The sequence below is a fragment of the Triticum aestivum genome, chromosome 3B (assembly GCF_018294505.1).
Source record: "Triticum aestivum cultivar Chinese Spring chromosome 3B, IWGSC CS RefSeq v2.1, whole genome shotgun sequence".
NCBI lineage: Eukaryota > Viridiplantae > Streptophyta > Magnoliopsida > Poales > Poaceae > Triticum > Triticum aestivum.
Genome location: NC_057801.1, coordinates 624,793,174 through 624,817,681, shown reverse-complemented (window position 1 = coordinate 624,817,681; position 24,508 = coordinate 624,793,174). Strand labels below are relative to the sequence as shown.

The following is a 24,508-nucleotide window of genomic DNA, read 5'->3' as shown; positions in this document are numbered from 1 at the left end:
GGTGGTTTTGGAATGGAGATGATGGAGAGGAGAGGAGGTGGTTTTGCAATGGAGAAGATCGGAAGAGGGAGAGGCGAGACGATGGTTTTGGAATGGAGATGATGGAGAGGAGACGAGGTGGTTTTGCAATGGAGAAGAGGGAGAGGAGCGTGCGGCAGCGATTTAGGATTGGACGAGAAGGCCGGCGCGCTGTGACTGGATCAAAATCAAAATCAATTTACCCTTCAATTAAGAAAGCAACCCCACATTAACTAGTCTCCCTTTTATTCTGGGTCATAATTGACCATGATTTTCGCACATAAAATATATGTTATATGTTGCAAAAATAATATAATTTGAAAGTACATTCAGATACGAACCAAACGATACAATTTTTGGTGACATGCATTCACATTTTGCATGGGGTACGTGGTCAAACTTTGACCCAAAATACGCAAAACAACAAAAGAATACTTCCAAGACTAGCGCCGCTCTTCCGCTCTTCTCCTCTTAAACCACCGCCGCTCCTCTCCTGTTCCAATCTAAATCCAGCGCCGCTCCTCTCCTCTTCCATTTCAAAACCACCGCCCCCTCCTCTCCTGTTCCAGTCCAAAACCAGCGTCGCTCCTCTCCTGTTCTAATCCAAAACCAACGCTGCTCCTCTCCTCTTCCATTCAAAAACCACCGTCGGCGAGTGAAGGTGCTGTGGAGAAGTAGATTGATGGAGGAGTACAACCAATACATGAGGATCGCAGATGGCGACCCTGTGAATCTAGCTAGGATGTTGGAGATACAATCTTGGTTTGACAACAAGGACCAACTAGCGGCGACGGTGACATCCATGGCCAAATATCTGCAACAGAGTGAAAAGGCGGCGATACTCCTGGAGGGAGTCGCGCCGGAGTACATAGAGCTGCTCCTCTGGGCCATGGAGCAAACAGATTCACCGAATCGGATCGTGAGGGAGCGGTGGTGGGAGTATCGATCCCGGATGGAGCATCCACCAGAGATTGAAGGATCGAGTATCTACAGGGTGCCGTTTGTGAGGGTGTCCTGGCAGAGCGAGCCGGTGGAGTCTTCGTCGACCGAACCCAACTGCAAGAGGAGAAAAGTTGTTGGCCCGACTATGCTTCCCCGCCATCGTCTCCCTCGCCTTTCACATCGTCTCACGGGGCGGCTGTCTGCCGACGAGGAATAGGAGGGGGCTGCCCCCTCCCCCCAGCCCAATAGTCGGCAGGTTGTGAATTGTCAGGAGGAGCTTAGGGTTGTCAGTATTTGCAGGTTGTTAATTGTGTTTTGTGTTGTGTATTTTGAGAGTACTTTTAGATATGAATGTCTTTTGAATTTCAGATTTGCAGTATTGAGCATATGAAGTATTTTATGAATTCTAGAGATCTATTTTTAGCACTTAAAAATGTAGTTTCATAGGAGTATAAAAGTGCAGACAATGTGATTCTCAGAGAAGAAACTGCAAGTTTCAGTTTCAGATAAGAAACTGCAAGTTCAGTTTCAGATAAGAAACGGCAACTTTCAGTTTCAGATAAGAAACTACAACTTTCAGAGGCAGAACATTTATATTAACACGGCCTTTTTGAAATAGGGTTAACATCATGTTGGAAGTTTTATTCATGGTCAAAAATGGAACTACCAGCCAGTTAACATCATGCTGATCAACATTCATGCATAGCACGCATAGCACATCTTCATATGATGCACAGTCAAAATGCCCACACAATGTCGAGTGTGCGAAACACAGAGAAAATGAGGGACGAAGTTTTGGCAAGTGTTGGACGTGATTTTGGGTTGCCCCGTCTAGGCTTTCATTTTTAACATGCGCAGCCCACGACCTCGGATGGGAGGTCCGTAGGCCTATTTGTATTTTCTTAGGGCCGTCATGTATCGACCGGCCTATGGACCTCCCATCCGAGGTTTTATTTTTGGCAGCCCAATTTATGTATTTTTTGAAGAAAACGCAGAGGTCTGTTCTATTTTTGTATATAAGAATAGGAACGCCAGGTCCAACTTATGTTTCCCTTCTAACTATATTATATATATATATTAAAATTATTTTATATGTTATTATATATTATTTTTATTGTCATCATATATTTAACAGATACTTACATATGTAAGAAAACAATATCCCACATCTTATTAACTTATAAAAATAATTTCTTAACAAATAAAATCCTGGAATGTTTTGGCACGAAAATCCTAGTGATTGTGTACTGGTAAGATTTAAGGACGAATGTAATAATATCACTTATTATTTAAATATATTTATAACAAAATGCTCAACCCCTTTCTATTTTTGATAACATTGCTGGTCCAACCCAACATTATAATTAGAATCAGCCCAGCAAAATAGTGTATTTCGAGAAAGTGCAAATGGCCTGTAATTTTTTAGGAAATAAAATAAATGGGCTGCATGGACACTACATTATTTGTTCACCCAGCCCAGCTAATGGCTGTAATTCAAAAAAAAGATCAAATTGACTATAAATTCTACCGCGCAAAAAAAAGACTGTAACTTCTGAAAAAATGGGTTGAATACGTGCCACAATTTTGGAGGCTGAAATGTGGGCCAATAGGTCGAAACCAACGCAAGTCGTTGTCAATTTAGTCAACAAATGATTCTGACATGTTTGTCGTTGGATTTACATCCAACGACCGGCATCCATCTTCAATCTCTCGTCTTCTTCCTCCAGCGCCGCCAGGACCACCTCCCGCCTCCTGCTGCTAGCAGTTCTGCTTAGACGGCTTCGCTATGAAGCGCTACTCCACCGTTGGTCAGGCCATCCCTCCACCCCTCCACACCTCCAGTTCTTCTCCACCGACTACCGAACCAGGCCGCACTAGAACCAGTTAACCCTCGTACACCTCTCCGTCTGCGACTCTACTCCCGCGTCTTCCCATCTCTGGCTCGTTGCTGACCGAGGCCTCGCCGTTGTCCACCACCTTGGATGCGCTCGGCGCGGCGTGGTCAACGTGGTCAACAAACGACACCATCGGAAGTAGACTCTGCGTGGAGAGGCTGACAGCTGGGTCCACGGCCGCACACAAGGAAATGCCTCCTTATTACGCGCAAAATAATAATTTCTCCACCTGACATCTTGGACCCACCAGAAGGGCCTCTGTATTTCGCGAAAAAAATGTGCCCCCCGCTGACATGTCGGACCCACCAGCTATCTTCGCACGCAAGGAAGTGCCTCCTTATTATGCACAAAAAAATGAATACTCCCCCTGCCAGCTGGAACTCAGCATAGTGGGAGGCTGACTTGTGGGCCTACCAAGTTGATGGGGACGGAGGGCTTTGTTAACTTAGTCAATATGAACGATTCTAGCTCCTGTTACCGTACGATGTCCATCCAACAGCCGTAGTGCTTCTTCAACCTCTGGTCTTCTTGCTCCAGCCGCCCAAAGCAGCGCCGGTCGTGCCGCCTGTTCCTGCCTCCCGTGGCCCGCTGTGCTGTCGCGGAGGCCTCAACGCCCCCTACTATTCCCACCACTGGCCAGGCCCTGCGACGACGGCAGCCTCACACCGCAGCCGAACGAGTGAACCCTCATACTCCTCTCCGCATGGGCATCCACCGCCGCATCTTCACCGGCTCCGCGTCGTCCCCTTCCTAGGCCTCGCCGTCGTCCACCGCCCTGGTGCTCTCGGCGCGGTGTGGTCAACGTGGTCAAGGAACGAATTCCATCGGACGTGGATTGTACGTGGAGAGGCTGATAGCTGGGTCCACGGCCGCAGCAAGGAAGTGCCTCCTTATTACGCGGAAAATAATGATTCCTCCACCGACAGCAGGGACCCACCGGATGGGCCACCGTATTTCATGAAAAAAACGTTTTCCCCCTGACTGCTGGGACCCACCAGCTACACCTTCGTACGCAAGGAAGTGCGCCCGGGCAAAAAAACGATTCGCCCCCCTCACTGCTGGGACCCACCAGCTACATCTTCGCACGCAAGGAAGTGCGTCCGGGAAAAAAAAGATTCGCCCCCTGACTGCTGGGACCCACTAGCTACATCTTCGCAGGCAAGGAAGTGCCTGACAGTCGGGACCCACCTGGTCGAAGCGTACATAGCGTTATCATTCTGGTCACGAACGTGTACGTACATACTGGTCAATTTAGAGGTGCGCACATGTCGTAGTAGAGGCGCGCACGTGTCGTAGTAGAGAAGCGCATGTAGCATGTACATGTACGTACAACGGCGAGGGTGCAAGAAAGAAAATACGGCCATGTACATACATACGGGCGGGGTCTCGAACGCCTACTCGCGCATACATACGGCCAGGGCTCGTGAACATGGCTGGGGCGGAACGGAGAAACAGCGTCGTCGTCGTGTTCATGGGGAGGCAACGGAATGCGTCGTGTTCATGGGGAGGCAACAGAATGCGTCATGTTCATGGGGAGGCAACGGAATGCATCGTGTTCATGGGGAGGCAACGGAACGCGTGGGAGCCAACCGGCTGGGTTAGAACAGAATGTGTGGTCGTGTTCATCAGGAGGGCTTGGACGGAACAGGCGATGGAAACGAGGCCTGGCATACCACAGAACGGAGGAAACGGCCTTGTGTTCGACCGGCCATGTTCGAAACGGGATCCTGTTCATTGGGAGGGGTGTGGCGTACCGCAAAAGGGAGGAAACGGACCTCCTACGGTCGAAACGGGGGTCATGTTGATCGGGAGGGGTGTGGCATACCACAAAACGGAGGAAACGGACCTCCTACGGTCGAAACGAGGGTCCTGTTGATCGGGAGGGGTGTGGCGTACCGCAAAACGGACGAAACGGACTTGTGTTGGAGCGCTATGGTCGAAACGGGGGTCCTGTTCATCGGGAGGGGTGTGGCGTACCGCAAAACGGGACTCCACGGGATACTGTTCATCTCCACCGTCGACCTCCTCCAGCCTCCACGGGCTACTGTTCATCCACCGTCGACCTCCTCCAGCCTCCACCTGCGACTGTTCATCCAGCCTCCACCGCATGCTACACCATCGGCTACTGTTCAACCACCCCTCTCCACGGGCTCCTGTTCAACCACCCCTCCACGGGCTACTGTTCATCCACCCCTCCACCGTCTACTCTTCATCCAGCCCTCCATGGGGTCATCCTGTTCATCCAGCCCTCCACACCACGGGGTCCTGTTCATCCAGAGGCAACGCCACCGCTCACTGTTCATCCAAACCCCTCGCAACGCTCACTGTTCATCCAATCGATTGGCTTCAGTTAGCAGCAGTAGCGAAGAAATCGCTTGATCGGGTTCAGTTAACAGCCATCGATCGATCGCTCGGGTTCAGTAACGCGTAGCCTGCAGTGCAATCGCTCGGGTTCAGTTAGAGCCGACGCCTCGCTCGGGTTCAGTTAGAGCCAACGCCTCGCACACACACGCGTACGTGTATGAGAGAAACGCGCATCGCTCGGCCCCCGACCTCCCACCATAACCAAGAACTCCTCGAAATTTTCCTCGCCCTTGCTTTTACCACGGTTTTTTCCGTCATGGACGGCCCAAAGAATGTCATGCAGCTGCGCCTCCGGCCCGCCCAGGACGAAAAGCCCATTTTCTGTCATGTTTTTTGGTCATAGAAGTAGGAGCCCACCACATCTATGATGATACCGGGTTTTGTCACAATTATCGCCATAGAAGTGTCATATGCATGACAGGAAAAAAAATTGTTCGGCCCAAAATGTCACGGATGTGTCTTTTTTTTGTAGTGCTTGCTTGCTCAAAGTGCTTAGTGATATGCTCCATAGCCCTCAACTACTTTCTCACATCCACATATGTCCCAAACCAAAAGTCAAACTCGGCCCTACCGAATCTTTCAATCCGGCACCACCGTGTTCAATTGACATAGCCACTGCCAGAAACCCTAGTCTTTTCGGTCTCACCGATAGGGATCTCGGTCTCATCGAGATGGGATTTTAATCTCTCTGTTTCCCATCGTAACGTTTCGGTCAAACCGAGATAAGCGATCGGTCCCACCGAGATTGCAATGCAAACTCTCTGTTTCCCTTTCGTAACATTTTGGTCCAACCGAGATGAGCGAATCGGTCCCACCGAGTTTGCCTGACCAACTCTCTGGTTAGCTTATTACCAAAATTGGTCTCACCGAGTTTGTGTAATCGGTCTCACCGAGATTACGTTATGCCCTAACCCTAATGATATCGGTCCCACCGAGTTGACATGTTGGTCCCACCGAAATGCCTAACGATCACATTATGAACTAAATCGGTCTGACCGAGTTTAACGATTCGGTCCCATCGAGTTTGGTAAGTTGTGTGTAACGGTTAGATTTTGTGTGGAGGCTATATATACCCCTCCATCCACTCTTCATTCATGGAGAGAGCCATCAGAACATGCCTACACTTTCACTATCCATTTTCCGAGAGAGAACCACCTACACTTGTGTTGAGATCAAGATATTCCATTCCTACCACATAAATTTTGATCTCTAGACTTCCCCAAGTTGCTTTCCACTCAAATCTTCTTTCCACCAAATCCAAATCTTGTGAGAGAGTGTTGAGTGTTGGGGAGACTATCATTTGAAGCACAAGAGCAAGGAGTTCATCATCAACACACCATCTATTACCTCTTGGAGAGTGGTGTCTCCTAGATTGGTTAGGTGTCACTTGGGAGCCTCCGTCAAGATTGTGGAGTTGAACCAAGGAGTTTGTAAGGGCAAGGAGATCGCCTACTTTGTGAAGATCTACCCGAGTGAGGCAAGTCCTTCGTGGGCGACGACCATGGTGGGTTAGACAAGGTTGCTTGTTCGTGGACCCTTCGTGGGTGGAGCCATCCGTGGACTCGCGCAACCGTTACCCTTCGTGGGTTGAAGTCTCCATCAATGTGGATGTACGATAGCACCACCTATCGGAACCACGGATAAAAAATCTCCGTGTCACCATTGCGTTTGATTCCTCAAACTCCTCCCTTTACCTTCATATGCAATTGTTTACATTCTGCTGCTATACTCTTAGAATTGCATGTGTAGGTTGATTGCTTGACTTGTGCTAAGTTGCTAAAATCTGCCAAGAACTAAAATTGGAAAAATGCTAGATTTTTATTTGGTCAAGTAGTCTAATCACCCCCCTCTAGACATACTTTCGATCCTACAAATGTAGCATTGTGAAACTGATTTTTTGGAAATGTGTAATAATTTATTTCAAAAGAGTGAAATAGGTGATTTGGAAAATGTGCAATTGAAATATATGTCATTTTTGTGAAACAAGGTAGTAAAAAGTGAAATGTAGGTTTTGAATTATGAAAGAGTGACTATAAAAAGTGAAATTCTGTTGTATCATTTGTGAAACTGACTCTTTGAACATGTGTAGTAGTTTACTTCAAAAGAGTGAAATATGTTATTTGAAAAATGTGCAATTTAAAGGTGTTTCTTTTGTGAATCAAGCTAGTGAAAAGTGAAAAGTTGGTGCTGGACTATGTAATAGTAACTATGGAAAGTGAAATTGTAATGTATTTTGACATGTGTAATATACGTTTGAATTTCAACGTGCTAAAAAAATCCAAGATTGATCTCATTTTAAAGGTTTTGGCACAAGGAGTTCAAATATAAAAAAAGTTTCTAAAAGGAATATATGGTTTAAAAGATATGAATGTTGTAAATTAGCTAAGGCGGAATAAATGGTTGGATTTATTGTGTGGGAGAAGAAAAAGTGATTCTGCTACACTGTCATGCATGCATGTGAAGTATTGGGGCCTAACTGCTAGAGAGAGAGAGAGAGAGAGAGAGAGAGAGAGAGAGAATACGAAGATGAATAATATAGAAAAAAGTGCAATACAATGATACTTGGCCACATAGTGTGAGATGACAACTCCCAATTGGAGACCAACTTGCCGGTACCTAGCGGAACCGCGCAATTTTACTTTTCGGGAGAAAGCATTATTGTGACCGCAGGAGAAAACGATGGTAAGCGCGTGAACCTATGCAAAATGGCTACCAACCAATGATGAAGGAGTTTAAGTGTTAAGCAATTAAATGAAAGAATCTTAGCTAGTACAAAAGCTAAACACCTATGCATTAGGGAGATTAGTTGCTAAGGTTTTTAATGCACTTAGCACCTCACCTAAGCACCCATGCATTGATAGAGGCTTGTATGTACGATGGTGCGTGTTATAATAATTAAAATAATATTGTAATGGTTTTCACGCATGTACTAGTATAATTGTATGTACGTTGCAACAGAAGATAGTACATTGCTAAATTATACGCCACCTACTTGTGTTACCAATTATCTTTCTTCCCACCCTTGTCAGGCTGTGATCACAGTGTCCACTTGACCGCAACTCGTCCAAAGGCATTTGCCTCGACTATGACGAAAAATGCTACACTTACGAAAGAAACTACGTACGCTTACGTAACTTGACTAAAACTAATCCCTCCACCCCCCTGATTTTAACTGGGTGGGTCCCTCCCCCTAATTCCCTCCAACAGAAAAAAGACACCTAAGCTGTTACGTTAGTTTACGTACAACAGCTACGTAGGTGTAGCATTGCTCGACTATGACAAGGCCTCACTTCTGACCAACCTACAGAAGCTGGTATTAATCAATAAACGAAAAAGCTCAATGGAGCAAACATCTGCCGTCATGATACGGCCAAGGAAACCAACTAAGTTCCCTGAATAGTACTCCAATTGGCATGAAACAATTAATTCAATAATTGATGTCACGTTACAAGCTGTACCCTGAATTCTAATACTGGATGAAAGTAAACTTCTAACGTACGTACATTTCATGGTGGAAAGCTCCAATGTTAAACAATCACACACGTGTCGGAATGATGGCGATTTTAACAATGAAAAGAAGGAGTTTCTGAATTAGTAAGTGAAAGATTGCATCATTCTTTCTTTGAAAGATATCAGACAAACCAATAAGAGCATCTCCAATAGCTTGTCTATTCAAAGGCGATCCGGCGAGTAGGCGTTCGGGTGTGGGGTCGCTGGCCTACACCAAGACCGGGCGCCCCTCGCGTATGCATGCGCATTACTATACTGCTACGGCTACCGCACAACGCAGCGCACGCCATGCTGCTCGCGAGAGAAGCGACTCCCAGGTGCAGGTGTACGGGAAAAGAACAGTTTTCAAACAGGGAGAAGGCTTCGCCGTGCCGTCTCTCCTCGTCTCCACCCCCGCATGCATCGATCGCCTGCCGGTCGCCGGCCGGGCAGATCAGCCTGTGCTCTGCTGCTCCTTTTTTTCTTCTCCCAAAGAGGGTTCAGAGAGGGACGCCCTAGGTGCTGCTCCTAGCCTCTGCCGGGAATCTTGTTGCCAACGATCAGCCCCTCGGACGACCATGATCATGATGCTGCTTCCTCTGAAATGGCTCGGTTACCGCTTTCGTCCGTTCCAAGCCGAAGAACGAGCCGCGACTAGCACATAGCAGTACCACTGACAGTAGGAGGTGTTGACCATTTTTATGTTTCGGTACCGGGTACATTTTCAGAGGGGGAGCGGCATGTTTTGCGGTACGAAAAACGTTTCAAGGAAGTGATATATTCTAGAGAAAACTCGTTGAGCTACCAATCAATGGTTGCGCTCAAGCGAAACCAAACCCATCCTTGCTGCTTTCTCCGCCACAATACTGTTGTTAAATTCTCCTCTAGAACCAGAGAGATGTCTGATCAGTTGCACTTGCACAAGCAAAGCAGAGCAGAGCAGAGACTTTTCCGGATGGATGCAGTATCGGAGAAGCGAACGGGAGAGCACGTAAAGCTGGTGCGTACGTTGTCTCGTGGTTAGTCCTGGCCATCTCAGGCCCGGCCCTGTCGGCCCACCCAGGCCCGGCCCTAAAATCCAGGGCCTAGGCCCGATGGGCTTGCCCATGGGCCGGGCTTGGGCCTAAGTTTTGAGCCCATCAGTAGGGCCTGGACGGGCTTGGACTTGGCATATTGTCATTTTAAGGAAGAGGCTCGGCCCACGGCCCTAAGCCCTAAGGGCTTTTTAGGGCTTTTTATCAGATGGGCTGGGCTTGGACTTGAAAAGTAGGCTCAGTGATAGGGCTTGGGAGGGCCTGGGCCTCAGTTTTCTGTCGTGGGCTTTTCAGGCCCGGCCCAAGCCCGGCCCGGCCCGGCCCATGGCCAGATATACTCGTGGTCATTCATTACGACCCGTATGACCCTTTGGTTATGATAAGTAAATCTAACCATCACCCAACCAAACCCATGTCTCCCTCCCGCACGCTTCCTATCTAACCCAGTCTCTGTTATAGTAACATGCAAGCTAGCCGTGATATTTTCATGTTAATATGCGTTGCAAGGCGTGCTTGGAATGCACTATGTTAGTATAGTACCATCTGAAGTTCGGTTAAGAACATAATAAAAGGAATATAGTAACATGAGATAAGCACACATTTGTGCTCTGTTGTTCGGAAAGGGGTCCTGCTTTATTCGTTTCAGTGTCTATAAGAAGGAACGTTCTTCTTTTCTGCATCAGTGAACAACACGGCGCATGCATTACGAGTGAAGTTCCAAACCACACCCCACCAAATAAAGTGAAGCCGGAGAAACGGATAAGAGATCGACCACAACATAACAAAATCATGTTACTTTGCATCAGATTGCGTTTGTTTTTCATGAGATTTGGACAAGCATTTTGGAACAAAAATAGCAGCACTACGTTTCACAACACTACGAAAAAGGAACAAAAGGTGCAGTGGATAGGAAAGCATATGTATGAACCACTTAATTATTTGACTTGCAAAATCACAAGGAGAAGAAAAGTAGATAAAAAAAGAAGTCAAAAGCACATCTGTTTAACAATTACAGAAACCGATAGATGATAGTGTGGCGTCTGCTTAATCATGTCATCATCTTCTTCTTTCCTTGGACGGTTCAAATCAAACGTATGCATCCGCGCGCGCTGTACGAATGCACGGCGGCGTGATCACCTCCTCTTGTTCTTGCTGCCGAGCACGAGACTGAAGTAGAAGAGGATCCGGAAGAAGAAGCCCCACGCCGCCGTCACCAGCAGGCACTCCCACTTGCCGAGCTGCGTCACGGCGGCCTGCCGCAGCACGCTCCGCCCCGTGGCCACGCAGGTGTCGGCGCCGATCCCGACCCCGAGCGCCGAGCTGATGGACGCCAGCACCCGCTCCTTCACCGCCTCCGGCAGCGCCCCCAGCGGCGAGTTGTCGAAGATCTGCGCGCCGCGCACGAAGCACTCGCCGCCGCGCGCGAACTCGTTCTGCAGCACCCCCTCGAACGGGTACTTGACCAGCGACAGGTAGTGGAACCACAGCCAGTAGGCCGGTATCCTGTCCCGGTTGATGAAGAAGCCGCTGAAGAGCAGGAAGTAGGCGAGGATGGCCACCACCACCGTGTACCCGATCATCACGTGCGGGATCACGCCGGAGAGGAAGGTCACGAAGCCGCTCCCGGCCCAGAAGGAGGCCAGGATGGCCAGCGTGTAGAAGGCGAACCCGGACGCGCCGCCGGCCAGGCCCACGGCGAAGAAGGTGGTGAGCGCGAAGGCGAGCGACAGGACCACCAGCGGCGGGAAGGAGACGATGGCGTTGGAGAGCACGTAGGAGACGTGGCGGTACGCGCCGTAGGCCGTCTCCCGGAGGAACACGTACCGCTCCTGGAGGAACACCGGCAGCGCGTCAGCGCAGGTGTAGAACATGGTGGACATGGCGAAGGCGAAGAAGCCGAGCCGCTCCTGCGCGCCCTTGGGCGACTGATCCAGCTTGAAGAAGACGGTCGCCAGGATCGCGCCGGTCACCACCACGGCGCCCAGGCGGATGAGGAATAGCTCCGGCATGCGCCGCGTGTTGATCGCCGACCGCTTCGTCAGCACCTTCATCTCCACCCAGAACGGGTTCGCGTACGTGTGCATCGACGCCGCCTCGCCGGTGGACACGTCCGCGCCAGACACCAGCTTCCCGCGCGAGATGCTCGCGCTGATGGCCTCCTTCAGCGACATCGTCGGCGCCCACGCCGCGGCGTCGTCCCTCGCCGCGTGCATGAGCTTCCACGTGCGGTGGAAGTCGGCGAGAGGCTTCGTCCCCGTCGGCGACGCCTCGAGCTCGCGGATGAGGTCGAGCGCGAACTCGGCGCGGTTCTCGTCGTCGGGGACAGGGTACCCGAACTCGGCGAAGTAGGTCGGGAGGGCGGAGGGGGCTCCGCTGAAGACGGTGTGGCCACCGGACAGGAGGATGAGGCGGTCGAGGAGGCCGAGGATGCGCTGGCTGGGCTGGTGAATGGAGGTAATGACAATGCTGCCACTCTGGGCGATGCGGCGGAGCACCTTGACGACCATGAACGCCGACGTGGAGTCGAGGCCCGAGGTGGGCTCGTCGAGGAACAGGAGGATGGGGTCGTGGATGATGTCGGTACCGATGGAAACCCTCCGGCGCTCGCCTCCGGAGACCCCGCGGTGTCCCTCGTCGCCGATGATGGTGTTGGCGGCCGCGCGGAGGCCGAGCTGGTCGATGAGCGCGTGCACGCGCGCGCGTTTCTTGGCGGCGCAGAGCGAGCGCGGCAGGCGGAAGTCGGCAGCGAAGGAGAGCGTCTCGGTGACGGTGAGCATGGGGAACAGCAGGTCGTCCTGCATGACGTACGCGGACATGGACTTGAGGATGTTGCCCGTGAGCGGCTCGCCGTTGAGCGTGACGGAGCCCTTGAGCGCGTCGCGGGAGATGCGGTTGGCGAGGGCGTCGATGAGCGTGGACTTGCCGGAGCCGCTGGCGCCCATCACGGCGAGGATCTCGCCCTCCTTGGCCTCCCCGGAGACGCCGGCTAGCAGCGCCTTGGTCCGCGGCGCGTGCGCGTCGGGCGCCGCCGTGACGCGGTCGGAGCGGCGCTGCACGGGGAGGCAGAGCCCGCCGCCGCCGACGCCGTCCCCGCCATGGCGCGCCCGCCGGACGCTGTAGGTCAGGTCGGTGAACGCCAGCCGGAACTGGATGGTCCGGCCCGGCCCCTCGCCGCCCGCATTACTGTCGCCGACGCCGGCAGGCGCGGGCTGCGGCATCGGGAGGGAGAACACGGAGCCGTCGTCGTCCGTGCCCGCCGGGTCGACGGTGGCCGCGCTGACGAGGCTGAGCATCTCGGAGAGGGACGGGTTCCTCCGCCTCCCAGCTGGCGCCGGCGGCGCGAGCGCCGGCTCCGGCGAGGCGAGGAACGGGAGGCGATCGTGCACGGCTCGCGCCATGGCATGCATGTGTGTGCGTACGACGCGGCACTCCTGCTGGCTGGCTAGCTACTGGCGTAAAGGTAACAGGGCGCGGAGGCGAGCTTAAGTAGGAGGATGAGGGGTCGGGAAGTGGGTTTGAAGAGGCGATGGCGCTTCTTCTCCAAGGCAGCCCGGGCGAGGTGTGGTTAAGACTTTGTCCGGGGCTGGGAGCTCGTGTTTTAAAGAACTCGGCGGCACCTGTGGTGGTGCGGTCGGGATGTGGTGGTGTAGGAGATGGGGTGGTGACCAACGCGCGCCATTGCGGAGCAGCGGAGGAGGGGAGGAATCGGGGTGCGAGCGATGGCGGCGGGGGCGCGTTGCGTGCATGGTCTCCCCGGGCCGGGGAGAGGGTGGGGTTAGCTGACTGACACGTCTAATTCGTGTGTTGTAGGTTTGGGTGGGTGGTGAGGAAATGTTGACTTTCACACGGGAGCGGAGAGTTAGAAAGACAAACAAACTAAACTTTTTGAACAAGAAAGATAAAGACTTCCAAAAAAAAACAAGAAAGATAAACAATTGAGATATAGGGAGAGAACGGGAACGGTGCAATGCGTTTTGACAGGATCTTTTGTGGGTTATTAAACTGGCATATTGACCAATCCAACCTGGGCGCACATGTACTTTTTTTTCCGAAAAAACTTCCAATCTATTCATCTTCAATCATTTTATGCTATTTTGTAACAAATACGGTTTTGTGTTATGGTACTCTGGGGCGAAAAATGCCATTTGGTTCCCTTGTTGCACTGGGTTGATGCACTACCCGTCGTTTGGTTGCGCGCTGCAGTGTGATCACCCCTTCGTACTAGTGATGACCTTACCACACATGATTGAAACATCATTTCTGTCTTAACAAGGAAACAAATGTCAGTTCATCCTAACTACTAACAAATAGCAGTATAAATTAAAATTCATATGGCTCAAATAGGGGAAAGTACATCGACGTCGAACTCGGTGGAACTCCATCCCCTTCTTCTTCTTCTTCTTCTTCTTCTTCTTCTTCTTCTATTGTTGTTGTTTCTCCTTCTTCTTCTGTTGCTTCTTCTCTTCTGCTGCAGTTGCTTCTTCTCCTTCAGATCCTTGTCTGAGCTCTGTTTGCCCACGTTGCCTCATCCTACTCCATCCTTTTGTTCTTCTAGACTTCATTGTCAAAAGCCTCCACACCATGGTCAGAGTTATCAACATCATCAGCCGTCACATCTCCTCCCCCGGCACAAGCTCATCATATCCCCATTGTAGGATCTAGTTATGAAGGATGCAACATGCAAGAAAAAGCTTAACCTGGGTGGAAAAAGTGTGGAACGGCTTCTAGTCCGGGATCTTAAATCTATTCTTCAGAGCTCCAAATGCCCTCTAAACCATAACTCTAGGGCTAGAGTGTCTCAGATTAAAACAATTCCTGTGCAGCCCTAGGATAGTTCATGCCAGAGAACTCGTTTCAGATGTTACCTGGTTTTCCTGAAGGGTAGAAAAACACGAGGCCGACATGCATATGCAGCATCTCCAAGGTAGAACTTGCCATCAGGTCGAGACATGTCGAGAGAAAGAATGTAAGCATCATGGGCTGATCCTTCCTAGCCAGCTAACACATATGTCAACTTTAGATCAAAGTCAACGGCAGGAAGAACATTCTGGCTTGTGTAGTGCTTTCTACCCATGTATGATGCGGCTTGTGACTTCGTCACTCTTGCAGACACATGAGTAATTGCTACGTCTACTTTGCGTCATGTTTTCTTACTGTTATTTATAATGTTTGAGAGTTATAATCCACTTTACGATGCAATTGTAATGCATTTATCTCTTAAATTGCAAGATACATGACAAGAGGGAGATTGTCGACGGCTGGAATTTTGAGCTTGAAAAATCTACATTAGATAGAGCTATTCTCCGGAGCTCCAAATGACCTAAAAATTTACGGAGAATTATTTTGAAATACATAAAAAAATACTGGAAGAAAGAAGTAGCGAAGAAGACCCTCGGTGGGGCCACAAGCGAGGGGGTGTGCCCTACCCCCTAGGGCGTGCCCGGGTGGCTTGTGCCCCTCGGAGGTCCGTTGCTGCCCATCTTCCCCTATATAAGTTATTTACCCTAGAAAAAAAGAAAAGAAGACTTTCAGGACCAGCCGCCACCATCTCGAGGTGAAATGAGAGGTGGAGCACTTTTGCTTTTCGACGAAGCGATTCCGCCGAGAATACTTCCCTTCGGGAGGGGGAAATCGAAGCCATCGTCATATCCAACGCTCCTCTCATTGTGGGAGACTTCATCTCCATCAACATCTTCACCAACACCATCTCTTCTCCAAACCCCAGTTCTTCCCTTGCTTTAAATCTTTGCATCAAACCTCAAATTGGTATCTGGGGGTGCTAGTAGTGTTGATTACATCTTGTAGTTGATACTAGTAGGTTTACTTGGTGGAAGATTATATGTTCAGATTGTTAACCACTTATTATCTCCTTTGATCATGAACATGAATATGATTTGTGAGTAGTTCTATTTGTTCTTGAGGACATGGGAGAAGTGGTTTCCGTCCAATGTTTTGATGATGTGTTGTGTTGTTCTTCCTCTAGTCGTTTCGTGTGAACCTCAACTACATGACACTTCACCATGTTTGGGCCTAGGGGAAGGCATTATGGAATTAGTTTGTAGATGATGGGTTGCGGGAGTGACTGAAACCGAAACCCCAATTTATGAGCATAAGGGGTTGTTTCGGATCCATATGTTTCATGCTATGGTTAAATTTATCTTAATTCTTCTCTTATGTCTGCGGATGCTTGCATGGAGGGGTAATTATAAGTAGGTTGTTTGTTCAAGCAAGAACAACACTTTAGTTCTGGTCCACCCACATAACTACTTATCAAAGCAATGAACACGAGTCAATGAATCACGATGAAAGTAACTTGACTAATTCCGGTGTGTCCTCAAGAATGCTTAAATCACTATAAGAGGTACCTCCAGATTGTCATTAGAAATAATAAGGATTGGGTCACCTTGCTGAACCTTGTTACTTTTGTTACTTGTCACATGTTACCGATTATCTTGCTATCAAACTATCTTACAACACTTGCAGAGAATACCATGCTGAAAACCACTTATCGATTCCTTCTACTCGTCGTTGGGTTCAACACTCTTACTTATCGAAAAGAATTACAACCTATACATGTGGGTCATCAATGTCATCTATTACGCCAATGCAGTGATGGAAATGGTGTGAAAACATGGTCTACGATTGTATCAGAATAATACAAGCATGTCAAGGCATGAACTAGGAGTAGTGCTCACCTTGAAATACGGATACCATCTTGGGCTCGTGTGAATCTTGCTAGGAGTTTGCCTGGTTGGTGACTTGATTATATTTCCTCTGAGCTCACCAATTGTTGGGTTCTACGATAGGGTGCGTCGACTATAAAATAAATAAAAATCTTACCCGCAGAACATCCAGGAACATGCTATGAGAGATGGATCATGTATCGTTACCACTAGATGCGCAGTGCCGTGCAGTGGAAGTAGAGTTGGGGCAGCGTGTCTTCGGAGTCGTCTCCTCTTCATCCGATCTCCCTCGAACAGTCAGCTGTCTGATCCCATGTACAGGTTTGCCGCAGCGACGCAAGCGCGTCGCTTCTAATGATATCCGTGCGTGTAGGAGGAACACCATGCGGCGGACTGCTAGGTCTGATCACACAACCGACAACGAGTGGAGGTGGCTATTCGCAACACATGCAAAACCTAGTGACAACGCCAAAGCGATCAACCGCCTGAGTGTGCCGCACCTCCACTTTATATAGGCATCCGTCGCAGGCTCAACACTTGGGCCTCGCATGGACCCTAAAGCCCAATGTCTGTTTGGTCTGGATCCGAGTCTGAGTAGGATCACACCTGACTCGTGGATTGGAATAAGACATCACCGGTTCCTCCCCTTAAGCATGCGACCCCTTAGGTTCTCATTCACTTGGTCGCGAGTCAGATCACATCACGCTTGTCTAGTCGGTAGCGGCCTCTAGCAAAGTGTGCCAACTCCAAGTGTTTGATGAAGCTGGCTAGGCGAACCTATACATCACACTTCTATTCGCTTTGCCACACGATATATGTAGTTGGGCTCAAGGCGAGTCATTCATCCTTGTGCTAGTCCGACCTTTTTCTCGTTCCAGTGATGCCGACCACAAACCGGATTATCTCATAATCCTAGTCGCATGGCCATGCTTTTCTTGGTCGAATCACACGAGGGGCCCAGAGTATATCTCTCCTGATTAGAGGGGCAAATCCCATCTTGCTCGACCATGTCTTGTAGCATGGGTCTGGACAAGCCCGAACCCTACCATTGTAACAACCCAGTCATGGAGTAGCATTTGGTTGGCCAAAGCAAGTCTGTCACCATCCTGAGTACATGCACCAGCTTAGGTCTTAGGACATAGAATGTATGTTTTACTAGAGACTCCACATGACATATTGCTGTGTCTCATAGTCGGGTCTGTCCGACTCGGACCTTATCTCGACTCGAATCCGACTACATCGAATCCGACCATATCCTTCCAAGTCCATATTATTCAGTCAACATCCAATGCTCCATGGCTAGTGAGACCGAGCCATCCACCGTGTCATATGCTAGTCTAGTCGGCTGTGTGTCCACACAACCCTTTTGACTAGGGACCTTTTAGGACAGTCATCATACAATGCATAGTCCCACAAACAAGCCACGTACTTGTCGATACACATCATTGATAATGTCTGAGGACTATCTTTATTCATAAACACATAGGAAATATCATCATACATGATTGCCTCTAGGGCATATCTCCAACAGTCTCGCACTTGCACTAGAGTCAATCAAATAGACATCGAATGCCCATAGGTCTAAGGTGCCCCTCATGCTTGGGCTTAGTCAACAGATCTGCAACATTTGCATCCGTCTGAATTTTGCATAACTCTACATCACCACTCTTTACAATCTTTTGTATTAGGTGATATTTCCGATCTATGTGTCCGGTCTTGTGATGATTCCTCGACTCCTTGGCTTGTGCGATGGCACCAGAATTATCACAAGAAAGGTCCAACAATTTTATTGAGGCTGGGAAAATACCAAGATTATCCAGAAAGTTCTGGATCCAAACACCTTCCTTTGCAACTTCACAAGTCGCAATGTATTCGGCTTCTGTGGTAGAATCGGCCATCGTATCTTGCTTGGAACTCATCTAGCTCACTGCTCCTCCTTCATGACGTACACGAACCCGGACTGTGATCAACAATCATCTTTGTTGGTTTGGAAACTAGCATCGACTTAACCCTATACGACAAGCTCCTCCTCACCTCCATAAACTAGAAACATTTCCTTATTCCTTTTCAGGTACTTTAGAATATTCTTCACCGCCGCCAGTGACTCTCATCGGGGTTGCCATGGTATCTACTTGTTAGGCTTATTGCAAAAGCAACATCAGGCCTTGTACATATCATGGCATACATGATGGATCCGATTGCCGAGGCATACAGAATCCTACTCATCCTGCTTCGCTCATCAGATGTCGAAGGACTCTCAGTCTCGCTTAGCCTTATATCATGTGAGAGTGGCAAGAACCCTTTCTTCGCCTCACTCATGTTGAACCGCTTCAACACTTTATATGTACGTGCTCTGGCTTAAGCCGAGCAGCCTCATTGATCTATCTCTATAGATCTTGATGCCTAAAATGTAAGCTGCTTCACCTAGGTCCTTCATTGAAAATTAGCCATTCAATGATTCCTTAACCGAGTTCAGCTTTGAAACATCGTTTCTGATCCACAATATGTCATCCACATAAAAGATCAAAAACACTATTGAGCTCCCACTTAATAGCTTGTATAAACAAGCATCCTCTTCGCTTTTGATGAAATCAGACCAGTGACAACCTCATCAAAAAGAATATTCCAGCTCCGAGATGCTTGCCTCAACCCATAAATGGATATCTTGAGCTTGCATACCTTACCAGTGCTAGTCGGAACGACAAAACCCTTGAGTTGTATCATATACACGTCCTCGGTTAAATTTCCATGAAGGAAAGCCGTTTTGACATCCATCTGCCATTTCTTGTAATCAAAATATGCAGCTATAGCTAGTACCATCCTTATCGACTTCAGCATCGCTACCGGCGAGTAAGTCTCTTCATAGTCAATTCCTTGAACTTGTCCCTAACCTTTAGTGATGAGACGAGCTTTATGGATTTGAACATTTCCATCCACATCGGTTTTCTTCTTAAAGACCCATTTGCAACCGATGGTTTTTACGCCAGGCGGCGGATGAACAAAGTCCCAGACTTGATTCTCATCCATGGACTTTAACTCGGATCTCATGGCCTCTAGCCATGCCTCAGAATCTAGGCTCACCATCGCTTCCACATACGCGGCCGACTCATCGCTTTCTAGCAACAATACATCATGTACCCTGCGCAATCTTTCCAACCTCCATGGTTCTAGTGCCGCTTCCACTATGGATTCCCTGACCGACTCCGGTATGATCTCATCACCAACAGAGTTATCCCCGAGTGGTCCTCGAACTTCTTTGAGTTGGATCGTCCTCCCACTAGCCACTCGACCAAGAAACTCTTTCTCGAGGAAAACCCCGTTCCGAGCAACAAACACTTTGTTCTCTTCGCGGTTGTAGAAGTTGTATCCTAAGGTTTCCTTCGGATATCCCACGAATACGCATTTATCCGACTTGGGTGTGATATTGTCTGACATAAGTCGCTTGACAAATGCTTCACAACCCCAAATCTTTACAAAAGACAAACTTGGATTCTTCCCGGTCCACATCTCATGTGGTGTCTTGTCTACGGATTTTGATGGTACCTTGTTAAGTGTGAAAGCTGTAGTTTCTAGTGTGTATCCCCAGAAAGACAAGGGTACATTTTATTTGCTCATCATTGACTGGACCATGTCCAACAAGGCCTTATTCCCCCGTTTCGACACGCCATTTCTCTATGGCGTACCAGGAGGTGTGAGCTGAGGTACTATACCTCGGCTTTTCAAGATGATCATCAAACTCATGGCTCATGTACTCACCTCCACGATCTGATCGTAGAAGCTTTATAGTCTTGTCGAGCTGATTTTCAACCTTGTTCTAGAACTCTTTGAACTTTTCAAAAGTTTCCGACTTATGCCTCATCAGATAGATATATCCATATCTACTCAAGTCGTCGGTAAAAGTCACGAAGTACCGATAGCCACCTCTGGCAGTTGTGCTCATCGGACCACACACATCACTATGTATAAGTTCCAATAGCTCAGATGCCCTCTCGCAACTCTTTGCGAAAGGAGACTTAGTCATCTTGCTGAGCAAGCATGATTCACATGTCTCGGATGACCCGAAGTCGGAAGAAGTTACGAGCCCATCATCATAGAGCTTCTTCATGTGTTTCATACTAATGTGTCCAAGCCAACAATGCCATAAATATGTTGGATTTATCTCATTAGGCTTATGCCTCTTAACATTCACGTTATAGACAGGTTCCTATTCTAGATTCAATATAAAAAGCCCATCAACAATGGGTGCATAGCCATGGAACATTCCATTCGAATAAAACGAACACCTATTGTCCTTTAAATTGAATTCATAACCCTGACTCATCAAGCATGAGGCAAAAATAATGTTCCGACTAAGTGCAGGAATGTAATAATAATTATTCAATTCCAAAATAAATACAAAAGGAAGCTGGAGCTGCATCGTGCCGACCTCCAACGCAGAAACTTTTGCTTTGTTGTCGACCCTGATGTCAATCTCCCCTTGTGCCACATGCCTAGTTCTTACCAGCCCCTGCATTGAGTTGCAAATATGAACAACCGATCCGGTATCAAATACCCAAGAGCCACTAGGTAAGTCAGCAAGTTAAATGTCTATAATATATGTAACAAGTGTAACTTTGCCTGAAGAAGCATTTCCAGCATTCTTGCCATGCTCAGCAAGCCACTTACTACAGTTCCTCTTCCAGTGACCAATTTCCTTGTAATGGTAGCAAATGGTCTTTGAGTCTGGTCCAGACTTTGGTGAAGCGGTGGAGTTTACCATATTTGTGCCCTTTGCCTTAACCTTCTTCTTGGACCAACTCTTCTTGAACTTAGCCGAGTTCTGCACCATCAACACTTGATGCGTGCCTTTTTTTAATATCTTGCTCTACTAGCTTAAGCATCTCATGCAATTCAGTGAGCTTCTTATCCATTCCATGCATATGATAGTTTGAGATGAACGTCCCATAGCTAGTTGGAAGAGAACCCAGAACTGCATATGTAGCCAGCTCATCCAAGAGCGGGAAGCCTAAACGATCAAAATACTGCACATACCCAATCATCTTGATCACATGCGGGCTCATTGGATCACCTTCCTTCCTCTTGCAGTCCATCAAGTATCGCCAGACGTTGAACCTTTCGGTCCTAGCCTGCACCTGAAACATTCACTTGAGACACTCAATCATATCGAAAGCCCCAACATCTTTGAAATGCTGTTGCAAATCAGGCTCTATACAAGCCAGCATGAGGCAGTTGATCTCGTTTGATTCATCAATGAGTTTCTGGTAGGCACTCCTTGTTGTGGTATTAGCATTATCAGATGGTTCCTCTGGAAGTGGATCCTCTAGAACACGTTCCTTTTTCTCGTGCTTGAGAACAATTCTCAGATTTCTATACCAGGTGGTAAAGTTTGTTCCATTCAGTTTATCCTTTTCCAGAATTGATTTCAATGCAAAGTTGGGTTGAGCAGGTGGTGCCATTGGTATACAACAGGAAATATGCAATCACTAAGCAAAGTGCTTATGTAGAGTAATTCAAGCCTTAAATAGAAATACTCCCACTGATGTCGGCATCCCTCCGCAAACTCTCAGTGATTTAGGATCCGACAAGCACATGCGACTAGTGAGCTTTAGCATCACTGCTAGAGAACATGCCTATCCGATAAGCAACTCCTTGCTAATCGTATCTCTATACGACTCCTGTCGGTTGGGAAGGTATCTTATACCCCGGCCCCCAACCTTCTTTGCAACAAGGCCCAAACCCATTTTGATAGCCTTGTCAAGTCAACCTGATGTAGTGCATGTCCGTGTCCAACACAAACCCTTCAGTTCAAGGACACCTAGCAGCACCCCAATTTTGTGAGCCCACTACTAGACGTACATGACGTGCGAAGGTGCAACATCAGGAATGTCAAACTTGGTTGATATTAACGAGGGATCTTTCTACCATTTTTAAATGCATAGAAACAAGAAGCAATATCAATAACAAATATACATATATTGTGAAATAGTATGGCTCCTTCATGGACGTTCTTCCAGGCCGACTCCAGCTTCGATGACCATCTAGGAACTCCATCTTGTTCATCACACTGGGACGCCAAGCCGCCAACTTGATCTCTGTCTTCCAACTACTACAACCAGTAATGAATTTTATAGATAATCACAAGTCGACACGAAAGTCGTTAAACATTATGATGACAGCTCTTTGGCTCCTGCCGGCTGACAAATCATGGCACGCATTCCAAGTATAATTTACACGCGTGCAGAACATACACAGGAGCCATACTATTCACATTAAACCAGCAAAACAAAGTTATGCACAAAATTGCATTCTACCAGTTTGAGGCATCATGTACGAAATACAAGGCGCTACATGATACATCTCTGATGTATCTATAATTTTTGATTGTTCCATGCTATTATATTATCCATCTTGGATGTTTTATATGCATTTATATGCTATTTTATATGACTTTTTGGACTAACCTATTAATCTAGAGCCCAGTGCCAGTGTTAGTTTCTGTTTTACCTTCTTTTTGAGTCTCGCAGAAAAAGAATACCAAACCGAGTCCAATTGACCTGAAAATTTATGGAGATTATTTTTGGACCAGAAGAAGCCCAGGGAGCATCGGAGATGGACCAGAAGAGTCCCGAGGCCACCACGAGGGTGGAGTGCACGCCCTACCCCCTGGGTGTGCCCCCTACCTCATGGCTTCCTCGTGGACCCCCCTGACTTGTTCCCAATGCCAACACCTCTTATATACCCCAAACTTCCAGAACAGAACCAAGATAGGGAGTTCCACCGCCGCAAGCCTCCAGAGCATGAAAAAACAATTAGGACCCTATTTTGGCACCCTACCGGAGGGGTATCCATCACTGGTGGTCATCTTGATCATCCCGGCGCTCTCCATGACGAGGAGGGAGTGATTCACCCTCGGGGCTGAGGGTATGTACCAGTAGCTATGTGTTTGATCTCTCTCTCGTGTTCTTGATTTGGCACGATCTTGATGTACCGTGAGCTTTGCTATTATAGTTGGATCTTATGATGTTTCTCCCCCTCTACCTTCTTTTAATGGATTGAGTTTTCCCTTTGAAGTTATCTTATCGGATTGAGTCTTTATGGATTTTAGAACACTTGATGTATGTCTTACATGTGCTCATCTGTGGTGACAATGGGATATTCACGTGATGCACTTGATGTATGTTTTGGTGATCAACTTGCGGGTTCAGTGACCTTGTGAACTTATGCATAGGGGTTGGCACACATTTTCATCTTGACTTTCTGGTAGAAACTTTGGGGCACTCCATGAAGTTCTTTGTGTTGGTTTGAATAGATGAATCTTAGATTGTGTGATGCATATCGTATAATCAAACCCGCGTATACTTGAGGTGAAATTAGAGTATCTAGGTGACATTAGGGTTTTGGTTGATGTGTGCTTTAAGGTGTTATTTTACTATGAATTCCAGGGCTATTTGTGACACTTATAGGAATAGCCTAATGGATTGATCGGAAAGAATAACTTTGAGGTGGTTTCATACCCTACAATAATATCCTCGTTTGTTCGCCTCTATTAGTGACTTTGGAGTGACTCTTTGTTGCATGTTGAGGTATTTTTATATGATCCACTTATGTTATTATTGTTTAGAGAACTTGCACTAGTGAAAGTATGAACCCTAGGCCTTGTTTAGCATTGCAATACCGTTTTTGCTCACTTTTACCACTTGCTACCTTGCTGTTTTTATAATTTCAGATTACAAAAACCTGTATCTACCATCCATATTGCACTTGTATCACCAGCTCTTCGCCGAACTAGTGCACCTATACAATTTACCATTGTATTGGGTGTGTTGGGGACACAAGAGACTCTTTGTTATTTGGTCGCAGGGTTGTTTGAGAGAGACCATCTTCATCCTACGCCTCCCACAGGTTGATAAACCTTAGGTCATCCACTTGAGGGAAATTTGCTACTGTCCTACAAACCTCTGCACTTGGAGGCCCAACAACGTCTACAAGAAGAAGGTTGCATAGTAGACATCAAGCTCTTTTCTGGCGCCGTTGTCGTGAATGTTAGTGCTTGAAGGTGTATCTTTAGATCTTGCAATCTAAT

At 47.9% G+C, this 24,508-nt stretch overlaps 1 protein-coding gene across 1 annotated transcript; it reads right to left on the bottom strand.

The window, feature by feature from the left end:
- Nucleotides 1-10,645: 10,645 nt before the first annotated feature.
- LOC123071334 (ABC transporter G family member 6-like) lies at nucleotides 10,646-13,462 on the bottom strand. Its single transcript, XM_044494876.1, has one exon. It carries the CDS (start codon nucleotides 13,147-13,149, stop codon nucleotides 10,876-10,878), a length of 2,274 nt encoding a protein of 757 aa, XP_044350811.1. The 5' UTR covers nucleotides 13,150-13,462; the 3' UTR covers nucleotides 10,646-10,875.
- Nucleotides 13,463-24,508: the final 11,046 nt, after the last annotated feature.